General features: G+C 48.5%; 1 protein-coding gene and 1 pseudogene across 4 annotated transcripts in view; one reads left to right on the top strand and one right to left on the bottom strand.

The window, feature by feature from the left end:
• Positions 1-21,501, top strand: part of CORO1C (coronin 1C) — an 87,446-nt gene that overhangs the window by 31,791 nt on the left and 34,154 nt on the right. For all 4 annotated transcript variants that reach the window (XM_051835883.3, XM_089322879.1, XM_089322880.1 and 1 more), the window contains exon 2: positions 2,007-2,206. In XM_051835883.3, coding sequence (XP_051691843.1) covers positions 2,012-2,206 — 195 coding nt within the window. In that variant the 5' untranslated portion in view covers positions 2,007-2,011. The remainder of the gene's footprint in view (positions 1-2,006; positions 2,207-21,501) is intronic.
• Positions 4,084-8,328, bottom strand: LOC149119856 (small ribosomal subunit protein uS11 pseudogene; annotated as a pseudogene).

The following is a 21,501-nucleotide window of genomic DNA, read 5'->3' as shown; positions in this document are numbered from 1 at the left end:
GGGGTTAGCCCTCCTCTCTACACGGTGATCTGGTTTTCAGTCTGCATTGTTGAAGTCTGACCATGTCCCGTTCCCACTTGGGTTTTATGCCAGCTTCTATGCTAACCAATAGGAACAGAATGTCCTGCAGTAGGGTGCAGCCTAAGAAATCGGAATCAGACAGCGGTGATCCTAAAGCACCACGCTTTCAGAGCCCTTGTCTATGGGACAACCTGGAGGAATCTGCAGTCTGAAATGACCCATGAGGAAGTCTGGGGACCCAGCTCTGTGCTACATCCCCTCCCCCTCGATCTTCTGGTTTCCTCAGGAAGTACCTATGGTGAATGATCCTCCGGAAGTACCTATGGTGAATGATTAACTCCAACCTGAAAGCTCATCCTGGGGTCATTTCCCCTCCGGTAGAGCCCTGAAGTTTTCCGCTTATGTCCAGCTGCTACTGCTGTGTCGTTCTGGGCCTTTCTCAGGCCTGCTTAACGGCCACAGCTTTCTAGCCCAGTGCCTGATTTCTTCCTGATTTGTCCAGCATGCTGCTGCCAGACACACTGTCATACTAAACATCACTTTCTTTGATCACATTGCTTCCCATTTAAATCCTGGCTTCCCTTTCCAAGACGTGGCTGTGCATTCATCCAGCTGCTTTCTGCTTGCCTTTTCTGTTTCTCACCATGTATCACCTAGCGCTAGGCAGTTTGTTGCGGAGTTTCTCCAGTTGTTATGCCTGTGTTGGAGATTGGAAGGCTCTTGAAGACAAGGGTGGTTGGTTGTGTCTCTTGAATTCCTTACCGTACATTGTAGGATTTGCAAAAACACTCTGGTGTGTAGGCACAGTTCTTAGCAGAGTGCCGATATCTGGGGGAAATGTTGAAAAACTGAAAAATTACCTTGGCAGGCTGAGGAAAAAGCAGCAGAATCATTTGTTTTTGGGCTTTCTTCAGCTTTGCATCTACTAGCTTCAGAGTTTTCTCGTCTGTCATGGGGCAAGGTTGGAGTGGGTTATCTCTCAATTCCCACTCCACCCTGCAAAGGCTCATTCTCCTTCGCTCTTCACCGTTAGTGTTCCTCTTGAAGTTAAACTTGATGAGCCATTGCTGGATCTCGTATTATGAATCTTTTCATTTCTCTGTACCGCTTTCCCTAATGCACTTTGCAGGGTTCTCGGGGTATCTGCTAATGAAGGAAATTTGGATTTGTGATTTGGCTACATTTTAGGGGAGCGGACAGAAGGCCAGGCCATTCTGTTTTTCCTCCTTGGAACTTTTCATTTGTAAAAGTGAGTCTTGGGGCCGGCGCCGCGGCTCACTAGGCTAATCCTCCGCCTAGCGGCGCCGGCACACCGGGTTCTAGTCCCGGTCGGGGCGCCGGATTCTGTCCCGGTTGCCCCTCTTCCAGGCCAGCCCTCTGCTGTGGCCCGGGAGTGCAGTGGAGGATGGCCCAGGTGCTTGGGCCCTGCACCCCATGGGAGACCAGGAGAAGCACCTGGCTCCTGCCATCGGATCAGCGCGGTGCGCCGGCCGCAGCGCGCCGGCCGCGGCGGCCATTGGAGGGTGAACCAACGGCAAAGGAAGACCTTTCTCTCTGTCTCTCTCTCTCACTGTCCACTCTGCCTGTCAAAAAAAAAAAAAAAAAAAGTGAGTCTTGGGGCTGGTGCTGTGGTGTAGCGGGTAAAGCCATCTGCAGTGCCGGCATCCCATATGGGTGCTGGTTCGAGTCCCAGCTGCTCCACTTCCAATCCAGCTCTCTGCTCTGGCCTAGGAAAGCAGTAGAAGGTGGCCCAAGTCCTTGGGTCCCTGCACCTGCGTTGGAGACCTGGGAGAAGCTCCTGGCTCTTGGCTCCTGGCTTTGGATCAGCTCAGCTCTGGCCGTTGCAGTCATTTGGGGAGTGAACCAGTGGAATGGAATCAATCAATCTCTCTCTCTTTTTCAAATAAATAAAATAATTCTTAAAAAAAAAAAGTGAGCCTTTCCGTTTGGTGTGTAATTCTAACGTATTTCTTGTTCTTCCGCAGACACGATGAGGCGGGTGGTACGACAGAGCAAGTTTCGGCACGTGTTTGGACAAGCGGTGAAAAATGACCAGTGCTATGATGACATCCGGGTGTCTCGAGTGACCTGGGATAGTTCCTTTTGTGCTGTCAATCCCAGATTTGTTGCCATAATCGTAGAAGCAAGTGGGGGAGGAGCCTTCCTTGTGCTCCCTTTGCACAAGGTAAGTAGTTTGAGCTTCGTTCTCTTAGACACCCTCTGACGGTTTCTTATTTTGTCCTTAATAGACTGACAGTTCTCTAGGATTGTGTGTTTGCTGAGACCCTGATGTAACTGAGGTGAAGTTCCACACGCCTTACTCACCACATCAGTTTCTCTGACAGAGAATCATTAAACAGAGTGGTGACCTCTGCTCTGGCTGTGCCCTCTGTGGTTGAGAAAGATTATTCTGATGCTGTGAACTGGGACAGGCTTAGGAATTTTATGATTTGGTTTGTAGTCATCTACTTCTCATGAAAGTTTTCCTTTATTGGAATATAATTCTAAAAACGGTTATGTTTGTACTCCAAATTAAAGTGTTAAAAACAGATATGTTTTTAAATGGGTAGAAATTTGTAAGATAATGTTCCCATTTTTATCAAGTCATCAGGACCCAAACTTCTTGGTTTTTTGAATAAACCAACATATATTTAAATTCTGGACAGCACTGAGTTTTAAAAAAGTGGTGAATGTAAAGGCTCTTTACTGAGAGTAACTCTCTGTGTCCTTCAACTTGACTGGATTTCTGAGTCCTCTTTATTTGATCCTGCTGGAGAGTCCTCCAAGGTGGGAGATAAGATAGGAATTTTGTGCATTTGCTGACCATTCAGATCCAAATCTATCCCTGCTTACTCAGCAAGTCCCAGAATTGCAAATGATGAAGGAAAAAGCAAGGCACCTAAGAGTTGTCTTCTGGTTGGCTTTTAGGAGAGGATCAGCCTGTGAGTCCTGAGCTCAGGCCAGGGCCCAGGGCTGGGAGGAAGCAGGTATTGAACCACTGGACAACTGTTTCCACTGTGCTGGAAACAGGGAAGTGGGAGCCCACTGTGTCAGCCATGCCTGTTAGGGAGCTACTCTTCATTGTAGCACATGGGATTCTGAATGTGGTCACAATGAAGTGATTTTCTGTCAAAGTATTGTTTCCCATTGTATTTTTTTTTTTTTTAAGATTTATTTGTTTATTTGAAAGTCAGAGTTACACAGAGAGAGGAGAGGCAGAGAGAGAGAGAGAGAGGTCTTCCATCGGATGGTTCACTCCCCAATTGGTCGCAACGGCTGGAGCTATGCTGATCCGAAGCCAGGAGCCAGGAGCTTCTTCCAGGTCTCCCACACGGGGGCAGGGCCCAAGCGCTTGGGCCGTCTTCCACTGCTTTCCCAGGCCACAGAGAGAGCTGGATCATAATTGGAGCAGTGGGAATTCAAACCAGCTCTCCAGTATGGGATGCCTGTGAGGCAAGTGGCAGCTTAAGTTGCTGTGCCACAATACCAGCCCCCAACTTGCTTTATTTTAATGTCTGATTTTTATTTTAGTCCCTGGGTTAATGTGCTGTTACACAGAATAGATTTGACATGTGTTGTCAAATGTGTCGTCGTCTTGGCAAAATTATCTTTCTCATTCAATGAAAATTTTATTTTCTACTGAGATGCTTTTATTTCTGTGATGAAAGTTGCTGCTTGGCCGGTGCCGCGGCTCACTAGGCTAATCCTCCGCCTGCGGCGCCGGCACACCAGGTTCTAGTCCCGGTCGGGGCGCCGGATTCTGTCCCGGTTGCCCCTCTTCCAGGCCAGCTCTCTGCTGTGGCCAGGGAGTGCAGTGGAGGATGGCCCAGGTCCTTGGGCCCTGCACCCCATGGGAGACCAGGAGACGTACCTGGCTCCTGGCTTTGGATCAGCACAGCGCCAGCCATAACAGCCATTTGGGGGGTGAACCAACGGAAAGAAGACCTTTCTCTCTGTCTCGCTCTCTCACTGTCTAACTCTGCCTGTCAAAAAAAAAAAAAAAAAGAAAGTTGCAGCTAATAATTGTATCTGATCCCAGAGTGGAGGTTTGGGCTTACTGCGGGCTGCATTTGGTTTCCATGGTGTTTAGTTTATTCCTTCACTCAGAGCGAGGAGCCTGCAGAGACTTGGCTGTGTACTGGTGTTTTTGTGTTAGCCTGCTGCACATACACCACAGCCTGTCAGCCCAGGCCAGGCACTGGAATGCCACATTCTGTTTTGGAGTTGAGTTCTCATTTCCCCTTTTATAGACTAAGAGCATTTTTTTTTTCTTCAAAGAAATGGAACAAACCTATTAAGAGACCCAAATAAACTTTTGAGTGGCTAATCTTCCCGTGAGTTCAGCTAGTGCTCTTCAGTTTTCATGTCCACAAAAGGCTGAGTCCATCTTTGCTCTGCAAACCACGGGAAACTCTGGATTTCCCTCGTACCATTTAAGGGAGACTGTATGCAGTCCTACGATAACCGAGCCTTGGATCTGGTTTTCACTTGGATGAGATGGCCTATACTTAACAGATACTAAAATAGTATTTTGTTCTTTAACCAGCTTTACAGACGCTGGGATAGAATAACTTGCTATGCAAAGTATTGTGTGTGGATGAAGCGTTGCTTGCCGTAGGAACGTTCACAGTCTGTCTTTCCCAGGCTGTAATGCTGGTTGTGTGGCTTCGCTCCTTAAAAATTAATTTGTTTTGGAGGAGATGATACATGTGTAAACTAAGCCCTGGGCCAACCATTGGAAATAAGGTCAATAGTTGGTTATTGGCCTGTATCATGCATTTGTTCACATGTGCTGGTATGTGTGTTTAGCCTGTGGTGTCAGTGTGGCATGGAGGGGAAGCATGGGCCTGGGAACTGAGCGTTCAGTCCTCTCAGTCACTGGCTTTGCGTGGGACACGCGTGTGTCACTCTATCCTGCTCTTCGTTTCTCTGTATATACTTGTATATAAAAATGATTTTCTGTGTGGTAATTCTAGATGGACTTAGAAGTGCTTTTCATCTCCTCATAGCTCTCAGTTATACAGTGATTTTTTTGGGACACGATGGCAATTTATTAACAGAAAAGATAATCTGGGGAGTCCTGTTCACAGGCAGTGACCACAGCAAGCCCCCTTCCTATGGGTGCTGTCGGAGGGGATGGGGCGACATCTTCAAGTCACCTGATTTTCATACCTGAGCGGGCCCCAGGTCCAGGGGTCTTGGTCCTGTTTCCTCCTTGGCCTGGAGCTTGGTGTTAGGGCAGTGACGCCCAGCTCCTTGCACCTCTGGGCGGTGTCCTGGATAGCCAACATGGCAGCATACGATGAGGACTCCTCTCAGTCAGCCTTCATCTTCAGCCCACCAATCACCCAGCAGATGGTTCTCTGACCAAAAAGATCAGCAGGGGTGTCGCTGAAGGACGTGCGGGTGTGGCAGACACCAGTGACAGTCTCTCCTTCAGCCTCCTGAGGCCCAAGGCTGATGGCTTGCTCTTCCTTCTTTTGCTTCCCCTTGCGAGGGCCATTTCTGCACATCTTCACTGGATTCTGCTACCAGAAATAATTATAAAGTGATTTCTCATGCAATTGATTTGGTGCCCAAAATTCAGCGAAGTGAATACTGCTGTTCCTTTGGTCTCCCTTCTTGGTCCAGTAGAACAGTAGATGCTTTTTCATTGGTGGCTGCTTTTCCCTCAAGGCCAAGGCTGAGCCCAGCCACCTTCTCAGTGGCTTCTTAAGTCCTTACCGAAGATGCAGGCTGGTAACTGACAGCCAACAGTGCCGCCTTCCTCCAGGTTGTCAGGTGGCCTGCACTTCTGTCTGCTCTCTGTGGTCGCTGAACCTCTTAGTACCTCCTGGAAATTTTGGTATAATCATGACTGTTTGAATGAAGATGGTAAGTTCTGCATTTTTACAGATGGTATTTGTCTAGTCTTCCTTGCTCTTTGTTCCCAGTGGTTGGTTAGTGTGACCCTCTGTAAGCTGAGTGCCCCTGAGGGCCGGCATCTCTGGATCCAGCTGCATCCAGCTTTTGTTGTGGTGGTTCCCTCATCTCCCCCAGAAGCCTCTTGCCGGATTGCTGGCACTCAGGTGTTTGGCCTCTCTGCAGACGTGTGGCCTTGACAGAGAAATATGATGAGGACCCCAAGAACATGCTGTGCCCATTGATCCTGATACAGTGTGCTTTGCCCTGAAAAAGAGATTCTCACAACTTTAGTTTCTTAACAACTGCAAGACAGCTTTACAATGATGCATTGCTTTGGTTTAGAAGCAGGGAAAATCCAGATTCTCAAATGTAATAGGCAGTTACGCCTGAGATCCAGATAGCAACAGGTTATGTGCTACATGTGTGGGTTTTTTTTTTTTTAAAGATTTATTTATTTTACTTGAGAGTCAGAGTTACATAGAGAGAAGAGAGACAGAGACAGAGACAGAGAGAGAGAGAGAGAGAGAGAGAGGCGCAGGCCTTCCATCTGATGGTTCACTCCTCAATTGGCTGCAACAGTCGGAGCTGCACTGATCCGAAGCCAGGAGCCAGGAGCTTCCTCCAGGTCTCCCGCGTGGGTGCAGGGTCCCAAGGACTTGGGACATCTTCTCCTGCTTTCCCAGGACATAGCAGAGAGCTGGATCGGAAGAGGAGCAGCCGGGACTAGAACCGGCGCCCATATGGGATGCCGGCGCTTCAGGCCAGGGCGTTAACCCGCTGCACCACAGCGCCGGCCCCTAGATGTGTTTTTTGTTTCTGGCTATATAGACAAGCAGGTTGGTTTCTGGTGATGCTTTTGGGGCTCTCTGTACATGATAGTATTGACTATGCACATTCGGAGATCCTTCAGGAAGATTCCATTTAAATGCATGGCTCTCCGTGAATTTCTCTTAAGCTTGTCAGTATCAGCAGTAAATAGGGCCTATTATAGCTCATTACTCATGAGGCTTGTGGCTAGAATCTGGGAGAATGTAAAATAAGTTAGACATAGTTTCTGTCTTCCAGGACTTAAATCTACAATGGGAAGAGTAACGGGGACAAATACATGAAAACATACAACTGTGCATGCTCATGGGTAAGCACTGGTGCATGCACACTGCAGATGAATGCACGCTTGTTGTAAGTACGGGTGGGTAGAGAAAGTGGAATTCCAAGAGGTCACTGCTGGAGGAAGTACCCAGGTGGGGTGAAGGAGCTTAGCACGCATGATTCCTGATCTCTTTTGTAATGCTTCCTCAAGCTGCTGCTTGCCCTGTGCAGTGACTCTTCAAGGTGTGGTGTAGTACATTTTCTTACTTAGTCTTTCAGGGGATGAATAATAAATAGCAGTCTTGCTGAACACAAGTTGGCTTTGTGGTTTTGGCTATAAGGGGTACTTTTATTTACTTATTTTGCCACAGCTGCACGAGCTGCCTTGTCTCCAGCTCACAGGTCTTCAGCTCCCTGTGTAGGCTACCATGTTGATGAGAATAGCCTCTCCTTTGTGGAGTAGCCACACTTGTGATGTGGGACTACGGCACTTCCTCCTTGTTGTGAACCAGGGAGGCCCATACCATGTTTCTGGTTGAGCTCACAGTGAACCTGCAGATCCTGCCTTAAAAGACAAGTGGGGAGGAGTTGGTTAGAATTATGCGCTCTCAGCTGGCGCCGCGGCTCAATAGGCTAATCCTCTGCTTGCAGCACCGGCACACCAGGTTCTAGTCCCGGTCGGGGCGCCGGATTCTGTCCCGGTTGCCTCTCTTCCAGTCCAGCTCTCTGCTGTGGCCCAGGAGTGCAGTGGAGGATGGCCCAAGTGCTTGGGCCCTGCACCCCATGGGAGACCAGGAGAAGCACCTGGCTCCTGGCTTTGGATCAGCACGATGCGCCAGCCACAGCGGCCATTGGGGAGGGTGAACCAACGGTAAAGAAAGACCTTTTTCTCTCTGTCTCTCTCTCTCACTGTCCACTCTGCCTGTCAAAAAAAAAAAAAAAAAAAAGGATTATGCGCTCTCATCACTTGGATTGGGGAAGCCAACTGGATGGCTCCTGTCTTCTTCCCTAACTGCTTCCTCCTCTCCTCTCTTGACTGTTCATGTAACGACAATGGCTTCTTTCATTTCCTCAACTGCCTTGAAAGGCTTTGCTCTGGGCCGTGATGGAATGACTGTGACTGTGTCTCTGTCAACCTTTGGGCCACTATCTCTTCCTCTTTCCTTCTTACTCCTTTGGTGTAGCTGTGCGGTTCTTTCTTTAGGAGCTGTTATTTGGAATCTTCCATTGCTATGTCTGTGAACTGACTTCAACTCACTTGGCAATCTTTTTACACGAGGGTTTTGTGGAAGAATTCAGCCCTATAGACAATCAATTGAATGACTGTTTTATGAGTTATCCCAATGATGGTACGTTTGCCAGTGCCTTCTAGATGCATAGGGGAGAAAGTAATTCATTATATATAAAAGCTGCCTTAGGGCACTAGAACTTAACTTTCGAAGAATCTGGGTGACAAGGGCTCTGTTAGAGTGGTTCTGAAATCTTGGTTCAGTTCAGTTGCTAGTGTAAGTGCCTAATGCTGGTGCTTGGTGGTTTCTGAGTGTTTGGGAGTCAGTTCAGCTGTTAACTCTGATTTGCTCAGAGGAGATCTCCTTTTGGGTTCTCTTAGTTGCTTGGCCTAATGACTAGTGCCTCAGGCTGCATTTTCACATTGTATTGTAATTATTTTCTTATCCAAGCCGGATGATTATTTTTTTTAAAGATTTATTTATTTATTATTTGAAAGGCAGAGTTCCAGAGAGGCAGAGGCAGAGAGAGAGAGGGAGAGGTTCACTCCCCAAATGTCCGCAACGGCCAGAGCTGGGCTGATCCGAGGCTGGGAGCAAGAGCTTCTTCTGAGTCTGTCCCACGGGTGCAGGAGTCCAAGGACTTGGGCCATCTTCTACTGCTTTCCCAGGCCATGGCAGAGAGCTGGATCGGAAGTAGATCAGCCAGGACTCAAACTGTCACCCATATGGGATGCCGGCACTGCAGGCAGTGGTTTTACCCACTTTGCCACAGTGCTGGCCCCTGGATGATTATTTTTATGGTAGCCTTTTTTACAGGTTTTCCAAAATCTACCTTACTGTGTTGTGGTAGGCAGCCACAGAGGGGTTCCAGGGAGTCTTGTCTCCTGGTGTTGATGCTGTCGTGTGGTTCGCTTGTACGTCAAGTAGGACTGACCTGTGTGAGCACAGAGAGTGGCAGACTGACGGAGTGTGAGTTCTGAGCCTGGGTCATAACAGCCTACTGGCTTCTACTTTGTCTCTTTTGGAGCTGCCTTGTGAGAACACTCTAGCAGCTCTGTGGTGAGTTCCTGGGACCTCCTGCCAACAGCCAGAACCATGTAAATGCGCCATCCTGAACCTACTGGGACTCTACTGTAGCCCTGCTTAAACCTGCTGGAACTCTGGCTGACGGTCTTGACTCATGAGAGACCCTGGGCCAAAACCGCCCAGATAAGATGTTTTTGAACTCGTGATCCTCAGAAACTATGTGGGATAGTAGGTATTTACTGTTGTAAGTAGTTGGGTTTTAGAGTAACCTATTAAGCAGCAATTGTGAATTAGCACATGTATTCTCAGTCTATAGTACTTGACTTAAAATGTAATAAAAGTTTTTTTTTTTTTAATTTATTTGAAAGAGTTACGGAGAGAGAAGGAAACACAGAGATTTTCCATCCTTTGGTTCACTCCCCAGATGACCACAGTGGCCAGAGCTGGGCCAGACCAAAGCCAGGAGCTTCATCTGGTTCTCCCACATGGGTGGAGGGGTCCAAGGACTTGGGCCGTCTTCTGGTGCTTTCCCAGGCCACAGCAGAGAGCGGGATTGGAAGAGGAGCAGCTGGGACTCAAGCCAGCACCCATGTGGGAAGCTGGCGTTGTAGGCAGTGGGTTAACCCGCTATGCTACAGTGCCAGCTGCGGTACTTGACTTTTAGGTCAGTTTACACAATGCATAAATAAGTAGTTGAAGATGACCTATCAGGTAGTTTTTTTTTAAAAGATTTATTTATTTATTTATTTGAAAGGCACAGTTACGCGCGCACGCGCACAAACACACACACACCCACCCACACCCACCCACACACACACACACACAGATCTTCCATATGCTGGTTCACTCCCCAAATGGCTGCAGTGGCGAGGGCTGGTCCAGGCAGAAGCCAGGAGCAAAGAGCTCCATCCGGGTCTTCTGTATGGATGACAGGGCCCAAGTACTTGGGCTGTCTTCCGCTGCTTTCCTAGGTGCATTAGCAGGGAGCTGGATAAAAAATGGAGCAGCCAGGACTTGAACTGGCACCCTTACGGGATGTCAGTGCTACAGGTGGCAGCTTTACTTGCTGTGCCACAATGCTGGCCCCTATCAGACAGTTTTGAGCATTATTTTTCCACCTCGCCTTTAAACAAATCTAAATAAATATATTCGTTCTGAAATCCTCAATGAATAATTTTTAAATAATAATTTTTAAAGATTATTTATTTGAAAGTCAGAGTTAGAGAGAGAGTGAGGGAGAGAGGGAGGGAGGGAGGGAGGGGGAGAGAGAGAGGGGGAGATAACTTCCATCCACTGGTTCACTCCTCAAATGGCCAAGGTGGCTGGGTCTGGGCCAGGCCAAAGCCAGGAGTCAGGAGCTTCTTCCAGATCTCCCCCGTGGGTGCAAACACTTGGACCATCTTCCACTGCTTTCCCAGGTGCATTAGCAGGGAACATGAAATAGGGGAATGAAGTAGCCAGGTCTCGAACCAGTGCCCTAATGGGATGCTTTATCTGTTATACCACAGGGCCAGTCCTGAGGCAGTTTTTGTTCTTTATAATTGCCTGTGTACTGGGGCGGGTATTTGGCAAGTGGTTAAGTCGCTGATTGGGGCACCTGCAGCCTGTGCTTCCAATTCCAGTTTCCTGCTGCTGCGCACCCAGGGAAGCAGCAGGTAATGGCTCAAGTACTTGGGTCCCTGCCACCAGTGGAGACTTGGTTGAGTTCCAGGCTCCCAAGTTTGGCCTGACCCAGCCCCAATTTTTGCAGGCTTTTGGGAAGTGAACCAGAGGATGGAAGATCTCTGACTGTCTCAGTCTCTGTTTTTCAAATAAAAATAAATCTTAGGATTACTTGTACTTTTTTGAAATACTTTATAACTAATTTATTACATATAGATTATTTTTAAGACGTATCATCAGTGTTAGTGCATATTTAAAGCTAATTGTTGCTTAAACTTTAATTAAATTTAAAACAGTACTTTTTCAAAATCATATTCTTTCTTTCACATACTCACTTTTGAGACATTTGAGTGCCTGCTCTGTACCAGGACCTATGTTGGGTTCTTGGCTTAAAAGTGCTTTTGGGACAGCTGCCCTAGATCTTTCCAGTGGGGAGCTTGGTGTGTGCGTGAGTGATGTGACGTGGCAATGAGGAGATGAGCTCCATCCTGAGGTCTAAAGGCAAGGACGTGACCAGAGGAGCTTCTGTGTGAGTTCAGATTCCTCCTGTGTGAGGGTGCTAGAGATGAAGTAGCAGAGAAGCACAGCCGGTCCCCCACCCTGGGGAGTTGGAGGAGGGGCTCTGTTCCCAGAGGATGAGGGCACAACATTTCTCTTCCAGACCTGGGGCCTCTGGGGGTTTAGATGGACTTTTGTAGTACTGGAGAAATGGGGTGTTTGATTGGAGCAGAAACAAATAGTTGATGCATTATGTCAACTAACATTGTGAGTTAAATGAAACCAAAGGATAGTGTTTTGGTGGAAAATCACATATTTCCTGGCTCTTTTCTCCCCTTTACTTCCAGTGTGAATGATGCAGGATTGGTATTTTCCTTAATTGTTACGTGGAAAAGAACCAGAATAAGGACTGTTGTACATTTTAGAGTCTTCGTTATAGCCGGATCAAGATGGCACCTTTCCTTTGTTATCCTCAGGAAAGGCAGTGGCGTGTGTCATGTTCATAAAACGGAGACTTCACAGAACGTCAGATGGTAGTTGGAGGGGCCCCTCTGTAAGCAGCCTCTCAGCTTTGCACTTGGAAGGGTTCCTGTCCTTCTCTGTTCTACAGTTGCCGCAGCTGAAGCTCAGATGGAGCGATTGTCCCAAACTTTGGGGTCGTTTGTGGAGTAGAACTTGGGCCTGTGAGCCTTTGTTTGATTTGTACATGTATATTTTATTAACGTATTTTTCCTACTAACTGTGAAGGATTTTGGGGGTATAGAAACTGTGATCTAATTGATACTTAATCCTCTGCATTCTTTTTCTGGGTTGAAAGCTTCATACTAAAACCAGTAGCCTGTCACAGCTTTGATTCCCTTAGCTTGGGGAATTGTCTGAAGGCTTGGGAAGCACTTGGTCTGCACCCTGCTTGAGAGGGAGCTGGGGCAGAGACAGAGCCGCGGCAGCTCGCATTCATGGAGGCTCCCTGCGAGTGCCGGGCGCCGGGCGCCTTGCTGCCAAGGGCCTTCTTTCATGGACGAGTTCAAAGCGAGTGGCAGTCTCCTGATGGTGCTGTTCTGTGTGATCTGTGCTCACTGCCAGCACCTGCTGGATCTGCATTGGCTGCATTGCCGCCTCACTGAGACTGCTGACAGGCGCTTTCCACTGCTGCAAATAGCGGTGCTCTGTGTAGGACAGGGGTGGCCGTGGCGGGAGTCCGTTGCACAGATGTGGACGTTTGGCACTTGGTAGCTTTGGTGTTGTGGGCAGGGGCAGAGGACTTTCTCAGTGCTGGTGTCCTGTGTGGTGTGGGATGCCAGTTCTCTGCCTCCTAAAATAGATTCTATCTGATGCACAGAGCACCTCAAACTGTCAAGTGTCTGGGCCCTGAAAGGCTGGGAGATGGACTGGGGGGGTGCAGTGGGGAGGGCGCCAGCTGAGAACAATGGCTGCCAGCCACAGGAGCACTGCACGGCCTCATTACCACATGAAGTGCCACAGCAGGCCTTTTCATCTTTCCCTGGTGCCTGGGGAAGGGGGAGGGGACACACCCTATTCACCCCCAGTTAACAATGGCGCACAGAGTCCTGGCAGGAGAAACCTCACAATGTACCCTGGGGCTATTTTTGATGACAGTGAGTGGCTGTGACTCACAGGGAGTGTGCCCCGGCAGATGACGGCTCGGCTCACCGTGCTCTCCCCCCTCCCCCTGGAGATGAGCAGGCGGCCTGTCCCTTTGTGCTCCTGCTGCTGCAGTTCACTGATATGTCCACAGCAGCCGGCCCGCAGGCCTGACGGGGCTGACAGTGGTTTTTACCATATATGGCCATCAGAGCTCTGTGGCTGTCAGCCGGCCAGGATAATTTCCTTCCTTTGCTTTGATTGGCTGCACAGCGGCTCAAGAGAATGGTGGGATCTGGGAGTGTGTGGTGAAGAGAAGCCACCGAGTCAAGTGCAAAGAACGCTTAACTCTTTCCTGGGTCTCTGAGTGCAGAGTCCAGGCTGAGCTTGTGGGCAGCCTGCAGGCAAGTGCTGCTGGGACAAGCCCGCAGGCACTCGGACGGGGTGATGCCTCTGAGGAAGTGGCTGTCAGGCCAGGAAGGGCTCAGAGAACAGGTCACTCCGAAAGAGACTTCAGGTGTGGTGGGCATATTTCTGCCGCCGTGGTTTGTCCAGAAAGCCCCCTTGTAACCATGCGTAGCAAAGACTGTGCTGCTGCCCAGTCCAGTGCCTGTGCTGGTTGGGGCCGAGACCTGAATGCGTCCAGGGAAGGCTGAGCCGGGAGGGCGAGTCCTGGAGCACGTGCCTGTCTTCTCCGAGCAGCAGGGACTTGGGTTTCATTTCTGGCTGAGCTTTTAAGTGAGGAGTAACTGATACAGGCTACTGAATTGGGTCTACTACACTACAGTCCTCATGTTTGGTTACAGCTGCTGAAGAGCTGAGCTGCAGGCCACAGAGCCCAAGGCATTCACCTAAAAAAAAGGTGGTTGTGTTTTTCTGCTTCTTATCCCCACTGGAGGGAAGGTGGACTTTGGCTCTGAGGCTGGGTAAGCCAGTTCAGAGCTGTGGTCGTAAGGGGTGGCCCTGGAGCTCACGCTCATTCACAGAGGGTCCCTGTGAAGAATTTTCCGGTGCCATTTGTTCACTGGGAGAAATTGGACAACCAACTGCTCAATTCTCTGATCTGACCTTGAGTGCTTTAATTTCCTACTTTGCACTTCCATCTGCAATTCTTTTGCTCCTCAGCTTTTCCGTTCAAGCTGAGTTTTGTTTTGACCAGGTTCTGCCTCATCTGGGTTCCTGGTTTTTGTTCTCAGCACAGAGCATCACATGGAATCACTTGCCTGCAATGCTGAGCAGGAAGTCTTAGGTTTTCACTTGATAGATTTTTTGTTAAGTCAGGAAGTTAGGAAATACGGTGTCTTTTGGTTGCTAGTGCCTATTTAGGCATGGTTGAGTAGGAAATATTTTTTCCGCTTTTTAACTTTCTGATAATATTCATAGTTTTACAGGAACTCCCCCCCCCCCAGGTTCTTGATTGATTGAATAAATATGGTCTCTTCAGTGTTAAACCTAGTTTTCAGAGAAGACCTGTGGTACCAAAATTATTTGGGTGGCATTGTCACTTCTGCCCATACAAATTGCCTTTAATTTTTAAAGATTTATTTATTTGAAAACATTAGAAGAGAGGGAGAGAGAGAGAGAAAGAGAGAGAGGTGTCTTCTGTCCGCTGTTTCACTCCCCAGTTAGCCACAATGGCCAGAGCTGTGCCAAGGAAGTGGAGCAGCCAGGACTCGAACCAGTGCCCATATGGGATGCTGGCACCACAGGCAGTGGCTTTACCCACCTAGCCACAGCACCCCCCCCCCCCCCCATAAGATTTATTTCCTGGGGCTGACACTGTGGCGTGGTGGGTAAAGCCGCCGCCTGCAGTGCAGGCATCCCATATGGGTGCTGATTCGGATCCTGGCTGTTCCACTTCTCCTTTTTTTTTTTTTTTTTTTTTTTGACAGGCAGAGTGGACAGTGAGAGAGAGAGACAGAGAGAAAGGTCTTCCTTTTGCCATTGGTTCACCCTCCAGTTGCCGCTGCGGCCGGCGCGCTGCAGCTGGCGCATCACGCTGATCTGAAGCCAGGAGCCAGGTGCTTCTCCATCCTCCACTGCACTCCCGGGCCACAGCAGAGAGCTGGCCTGGAAGAGGGGCAACCGGGACAGAATCCGGGGTGCTGGCCCCGCAGGCGGAGGATTAGCCTAGTGAGCCGCGGCACCGGCCTGGCTGCTCCACTTCTGATCCAGCTCCCTGTTTGTGGCCTGGGAAAGCAGTGGAAGATGCCCAAGTGCTTGGGCCCCTGCACCTACCTGGGGGAACCAGAAGAAGAAGCTCTTGGCTCCTGGCTTCAGATCAGCCCAGCTCCAGCTGTTGTAGCCATATGCAGAGTGAACCAGCTGATGGAAGACCTTTCTTTCTCTCTGTGACTCTGCCTTTCAAATAAAATAAATGAATCTTTTAAAAAAAGATTCATTTCCTTTATCTGAAAGGCAGAGTCACAGAGAGGGAGGGACACAGAAAGATCTTTTGTCTTCTGGTTCGCTCCACAAATAGCTGCAATGACTGGTGCTGGAGGTGTACCAGGTCAAAGCCGGGAGCCAGGAGCTTCTTGTGGGTCTCCCATGAGTGCAGGGGCGCAAGCACTTGGGCCATCTGCTGCTGCTTTCCCAGGTGCGTTAGCAGGGAGCTGGAGTGGAAGTGGAGCATCCAGGACTGAACTGAAGCCAACACTGCAGGCTGCTGCTTTACCCGCCAGCCCTGGACTGTTCTTACTACTCACAGACAGATGAGGTCTCTGCGGGACGACACTGCCTCTCCCTGGCAGATTTAGGGGCCCCCCTGCCTTACCTCACAGGGTCACTCAGCGTGTACGTTTTATTCTGGAATACCTCCTCAAACTCAAGGTTGGTGTTTCTGGTGTCCTTACAGTAAAACCTTGGTATATCTTATTCCTGCACCATGAACTGTCACTCTCAGTGAGCAGCCTGTCACTAAGTCATATAATATGGTGTTTTTCTGGTCTACTGCTGCGTCCCGTCTTGTTATCCAGGCCACACTCCCCGTCCTGAGACCACGAGCTCTATAGCTCCTCCCTGTGGAGCAGCAGGGGCTCAAGAGCTTCCTACGGAACATGTCTATCATAAATAATCCTGTCATAAGAAAAAGGAAGTTGGAAAAAAGGGGAAACCCACTTCAATAGATATCCTTTCTGACTGCTTTGAACTCTGCACAGTGTGAATGGAGCCCTTATGCTTGGGCTGAAAACTCTCCTCTGCTCCTGAGCGCGTGTTTGACTTTTGATTCTCTTCGCTGGGAGTTCAGGAGTTCTTGGTACATTGCCTCAAAGCCAGAAATGAGTATTTATTAAGAAAATTTGCACACTTGCATTGATTTTGATACTAGTTTAAAATTTGGATAAATACAAAGTAGAGGTGAGCAAATCTTTATCTGTTGTCAGGCAACGTAAATGTCTTCCCTTACCCTCCCCCGGGTGGGGTGGGACTGCTTGGGCCCCTCCTCTGAGGGTGGTGTGACCAGTCTGGATCCCAGACGCGGCTGACTGCAGATTGGAACTGGAAAAGTACTGGGAAGTGAGACAGCTGCCTGTGCAGGATTAGATAAGGGAGACAGTGTGGAAAGTGGCCTGGATTCAGCACTCTCTAGAAAGGTTGGGGTGTATGATGTGCTCCAGAATGTGGACTAGAAGGAAATTGTTTGTGGAATACTTTGAGCTTCTTAAGAGAGAAGGTTTGATCTGACTGATCCTTGTCACTTTTGTTACCATGGGAGTTTATTCACTTTGTGAAAACATGTTATTGTGAGAACTTGAAAGTGTACCACTATGAGACTTAAACAAAATGTTACCTGTCTCTGCTCTTTCTTTTTTTAAAGATTTATTTTTTGTTTGTTTGAAAGGCAAAGTTACATACAGAGAAGGAGAGATAAAGAGAATCTTCCATCCACTGGCTCACTCCCCAGATGGCTGCCGCAGCTGGGGCCAAGCCAGGATGAAGCCAGGAGCCAGGAGCTTCTTCTGGGTCTCCCACATGGGTGCAGGGGTCCAAGCATTTGGGCCGTCCTCTGCTGCTTTCCCAGGCACATTAGCAGGGAGGTGGATCGGAAGTGGAGTAGCCAGGTCTCAAACTACGGCCCATATGTGATGCTGTCATTGCAGGCGGCAGCTATACCCTCTAGGCCATTGTGCCAGCCCTGTTTCCACTTTGGAAGGAACCCTCCTTAGAACCATTTGGTTGGGCCAGTGCTGTGGCGTAGCGGGTAAAGCTTCTGCCTACAGTGCCAGCATCCCATATGGACTCTGGTTTGAGTCCCGGCTGCTCCACTTCTGATCCAGTTCTCTGCTATGGCCTGGGAAAGCAGTGTAAGCTGCACCCATGTGGGAGACCCAGAAGAAACTCTTGGCTCCTGGCTTCAGATCAGCTCAGCTCCGGCTGTAGCGGTCACTTGGGGAGTGAACCTGCTGATGGAAGACCTCTCTCTCTCTCTCTCTGCCTCTGCCTCTGCCTCTCTGTAACTCTGCCTTTCAAATAAATACATAAATATTAAAAAAAAATTTTTTTCTGTGTGATATATAGGACATTCTGGAAGCATCTGAGTGCTGAATTTTCAGAGTTTGGGAAAGTAAAAGTGTATGTAGGTACATATGTAATACGCCATTCTCTCCCTGAAAAACACCCCAGGAATGGACATTTGGCCTAGTAGTTAAGCCTCTGGTTAGGATTCCTGTGTTTCACTTTGGAGTGCCTGGCTGCAGTTTCTGGCTCTGGTTCCTGACTCTAACTTCCTACTAATACAGACACTGAAAGGCAATGGTAGTGGCTCAAGTAGTTCGGGTTCCTGCCATTCATGCGGGAGACCTGTCGGAGAGTGAGCTAGCTGATGGGAGCTTTTCTGTGTCGCCCTGCCTCTCAAATAAGTCAAAATGTAAAAACCAAACCAAACACACCACAGAGTGGAACTGCTGTGTTGAAAGGTATCTGTGAGAAATTCAACATGTTTGTCTGTGTACATTTCAAACTTTGATTGCATAGTACTGCCCTCAGCGTGTTGAGTGAGCGCACTTTTTAAAATATGGATTCCTTAAATATGGATTCCTTTTTCTAATAAGGTATGAGACAAGTAAGTAAGATGCACTTATCAGTGGCAGCCCTGTGGCTTTCTTTTCTTTCTTTCTTTCTTTCTTTCTTTTTTTTTTTTTTTTTTTTTGGTGACAGGCAGAGTGGACAGTGAGAGAGAGAGAGAGAGCGAGAAAGGTCTTGGTTTTTCCGTTGGTTCAGCCCCCAGTGGCCGCTGTGGCCGGCGCGCTGCACTGATCCGAAACCAGGAGCCAGGTGCTTCCCTGGTCTCCCATGCAGGTGCAGGGAGCAAGCACCTGGGCCATCCTCCACTGTACTCCCTGGCCACAGCAGAGAGCTGGACTGGAAGAGGGGCAACCGGGACAGAATCTGGCGCCCCGACCGGGACTAGAACCCGGTGTGCCGGCGCCGCAAGGCGGAGGATTAGCCTATTGAGCCATGGCGCCAGCCAGCCCTATGGCTTTCCATTGAAAATTGGTGGGAAATATCTTTACAACTAGAAATATCATTTCTTGAGAATTACTGAATTTTGTGTGCCCAAAGAGGATGTCTTTGTAAAGTTAGAAGCATTGCTTTCTGGAGCAGTTAAAGCTGTGTATTCACTAGTGCTGCCGTGTTGACCCCTCCCCAGTGCTACCTCGCCTTTTCCCCCAGTCCCCACTGGAGGAGAATGTTACCCAACTGGTCTTGAGGAGCTCTGCTGGGATTTTTGGCTGCTTTGAAATTTTTAAGGACTTTCCCAAACCCAAAGCAAATGCTAATACTAGTATCTAGGGTGTTTTCTAAAGCAGTTAGGGTTGCTGGCTGGAACAGACTCAGAGCCCATTGCCTTCAGCTCTGGCCAGCCACGTGGAAATTGTGCTGTTACACCTCTCCTGTGCCAGCAGTACACACACTCCAGAGGCCAAGTTTTCCCCTGGGTTCATGTTGCTTGGCTCTGGTGCTGGCCACTGGATCTTTCAGATAGTAGTGTCTGTAAGCCAGCGTCCTGACCTATTTCACCCAGGTCCCATGAGTTTATGAACTGGGCCCTGGGCCAGTGTGTTTTGGAATCTTGTGTTGGTCATTTTCACCACTTGCTGAGTTTTAGGTTGAGAGGTGCAGTAAAAGCTATCATATGACATGTGATCAGTGAGTAATCAGCGAATCAACAAAAATGACTGTGAAAGTCTGAGTGGCTGTTTATTACCTTCCCAGCTAAACCTCCAGTTCTGTGCAGAAGGAGAGGTAACGCTCCTGGTGATGCAGCTGAGGTGCCCAATCCTCTCTGAAACAGTGGGCCCGTTGGCCAGCCAAAACGAAGCTATGCTACTAAATGCCTTTGAAAATTAATGGGGGGTTTTAAGATAAAATAAATCACTTTTTAGACAAAAAAGATATCTGAAAGCTGGCATTATATTCTCATAAACTTTCCTTGCATTGTCAGCATTCATTTACATTTGCTGCTTAGAGATGCAGGTGAACTGTGCTGTCACCGTGACGTGTGGTAGACGTCTTTCTGAATGGCCTTTCACCATGGAGTGAATTAGACATGGATTCCTCGGTTTATTCACTGAATGATAAATGAGTATGTGTCATGGAGATGAATGGAAACCACGTTCTCATTAGATCTAGTGCACAATGCCTTTCAGAATGCTGTCTCCTCTCTTGACCTTATAAGGCCGATGTTAGTATGGTTTTCTTCCGTCTCCATGTGCTTGAGCTCAGCTCTCGACAGTATATAGTGCCCAGCTCCACATCTTAAATCATCCGTGCTTGGTGGAATGTGTTGTTGGGTTTTTATTTTGGTGATTTTGCTGTGGATAAGAAGCTGTTCCGAGGTACAGCCCTTGAAAGCAGGACAGCTGACACCCAACGGTGTATTTGTCAAATGATCAGTGTCCACTCAAAAGCCATTTTCCCCTCCGACTTTCTCCTCACTTTTGTCCTTTATCACAGTCAGAGACGTGCTCAGTTCCCTTTCTTCCGTGCTGCAGTACGAAGCCACTGTGATTTGCTGTGAGATTTTATGGTGACGTCACCACCAGAGGAAGCAGCTGCTCGCACAGGGTCATTTTTTCACTAACGCTGTGTTGGATGGCCAGCTGCCAAGAGTTTCCACAATGCTCTTGTGCCTGTTTCACAGCCCCTGGCGTGGTGGGAATTTTCTCTCCCTATCCATATCTAGTGCAGATGCTCAATGATGTTTTAGAGCTCCGATTCTTGACTTCTTGTGCCTCAATTTCTCTGTTTAGAAAATGGGAGTAATAAAGTTCTTGTTTCATAGAGAGTTGTGACAACACAGATAAATGTCTTCAGACAGCTCCTGGCATGTAATATAAGTACTCCGAGGGGCCGGCGCTGTGGCGCAGGGGGGTAAAGCCCCGGCTTGCAGTGCCTGCATCCCATATGGGCGCCAGTTTGAGTCCTGGCTGTTCCACATTCTATCCAGCTCTCTGCTATGGCCCAGGAAAGCAATGAAAGATGGCCCGAGTCTTTAGGCCCCTGCCACCCACGTGGGAGATCCAGAAGAAGCTCCTGGCTCCTGGCTTCGGATCAGCTCAGCTCCGGCTGTAGCGGTCACTTGGGGAGTGAACCAGCGGATGGAAGACTTCTCTCTCTCTGACTCTACCTTTCTAACTCTGCCTTTCAAGTAAATAAAATAAATCTTAAAAAAAAAAAAGTACTCTGAAAGTGTTAGCTCTTGTTATTGCTGTTTTGATAGAAAGGATAGAACTGGGTTGCCCTTTTAATGACATTCAGGTTCCTGGGAAAATGATGTACTGAAGTGCTTTACATGGTAGAATTGTCTGGGCTAAGGTGGAAACACAGAAGTGTTCTTTATGATTCTCAAACATCTTACTCAACTAAAGAATACCAGTGAACGGCCATTAACTTTTAGCTAGGGTTGTTTAGCTTTGACTTGGAAAACAAAGTCATTTAGTAAGCTTGTTAGTGTGTAATTAAGAACAACTAGTCCTAGTACTTCCAGATTCCCCTCAAAATTGCTTTGTATCTGAGCAAAAACTCTTAGCTCAGACGGAAAAAACCCATTTGTTGTTGTCCAAAGTTCAGAGTTCAGCATGACCCTTTGCCATCCAGGCTGCCAGATGTGGCTTTCTGGAGAGAGCCTAAGAATGCAGAGACCCTGAGATGAAAGCCAGTTTGGTTAGGAGCACTTGTTTTCCTGGAAGCGAAATACTTTTAAAGGTAACGTCAGTAGACAATTCATTGGTGCGTTTCTCTTCTTTTTTTTTATTAATTTATTTATTTTTTTTTTTATTTATTTTTTGACAGGCAGAGTGGACAGTGAGAGAGAGAGACAGAGAGAAAGGTCTTCCTTTGCCGTTGGTTCACCTCTGATGGCCGTCGCGGCCGGCGCGCTGTGGCCGGCGCACCGCGCTGATCCGATGGCGGGAGCCAGGTGCTTCTCCTGGTCTCCCATGGGGTGCAGGGCCCAAGGACCTGG

Source organism: Oryctolagus cuniculus, chromosome 21 (genome assembly GCF_051225735.1).
Source record: "Oryctolagus cuniculus isolate XC-2025 breed Fujian yellow rabbit chromosome 21, ASM5122573v1, whole genome shotgun sequence".
NCBI lineage: Eukaryota > Metazoa > Chordata > Mammalia > Lagomorpha > Leporidae > Oryctolagus > Oryctolagus cuniculus.
The sequence above is the reverse complement of the archived record's forward strand: the minus strand, read 5'-3'. Positions and strand labels throughout refer to the sequence as shown.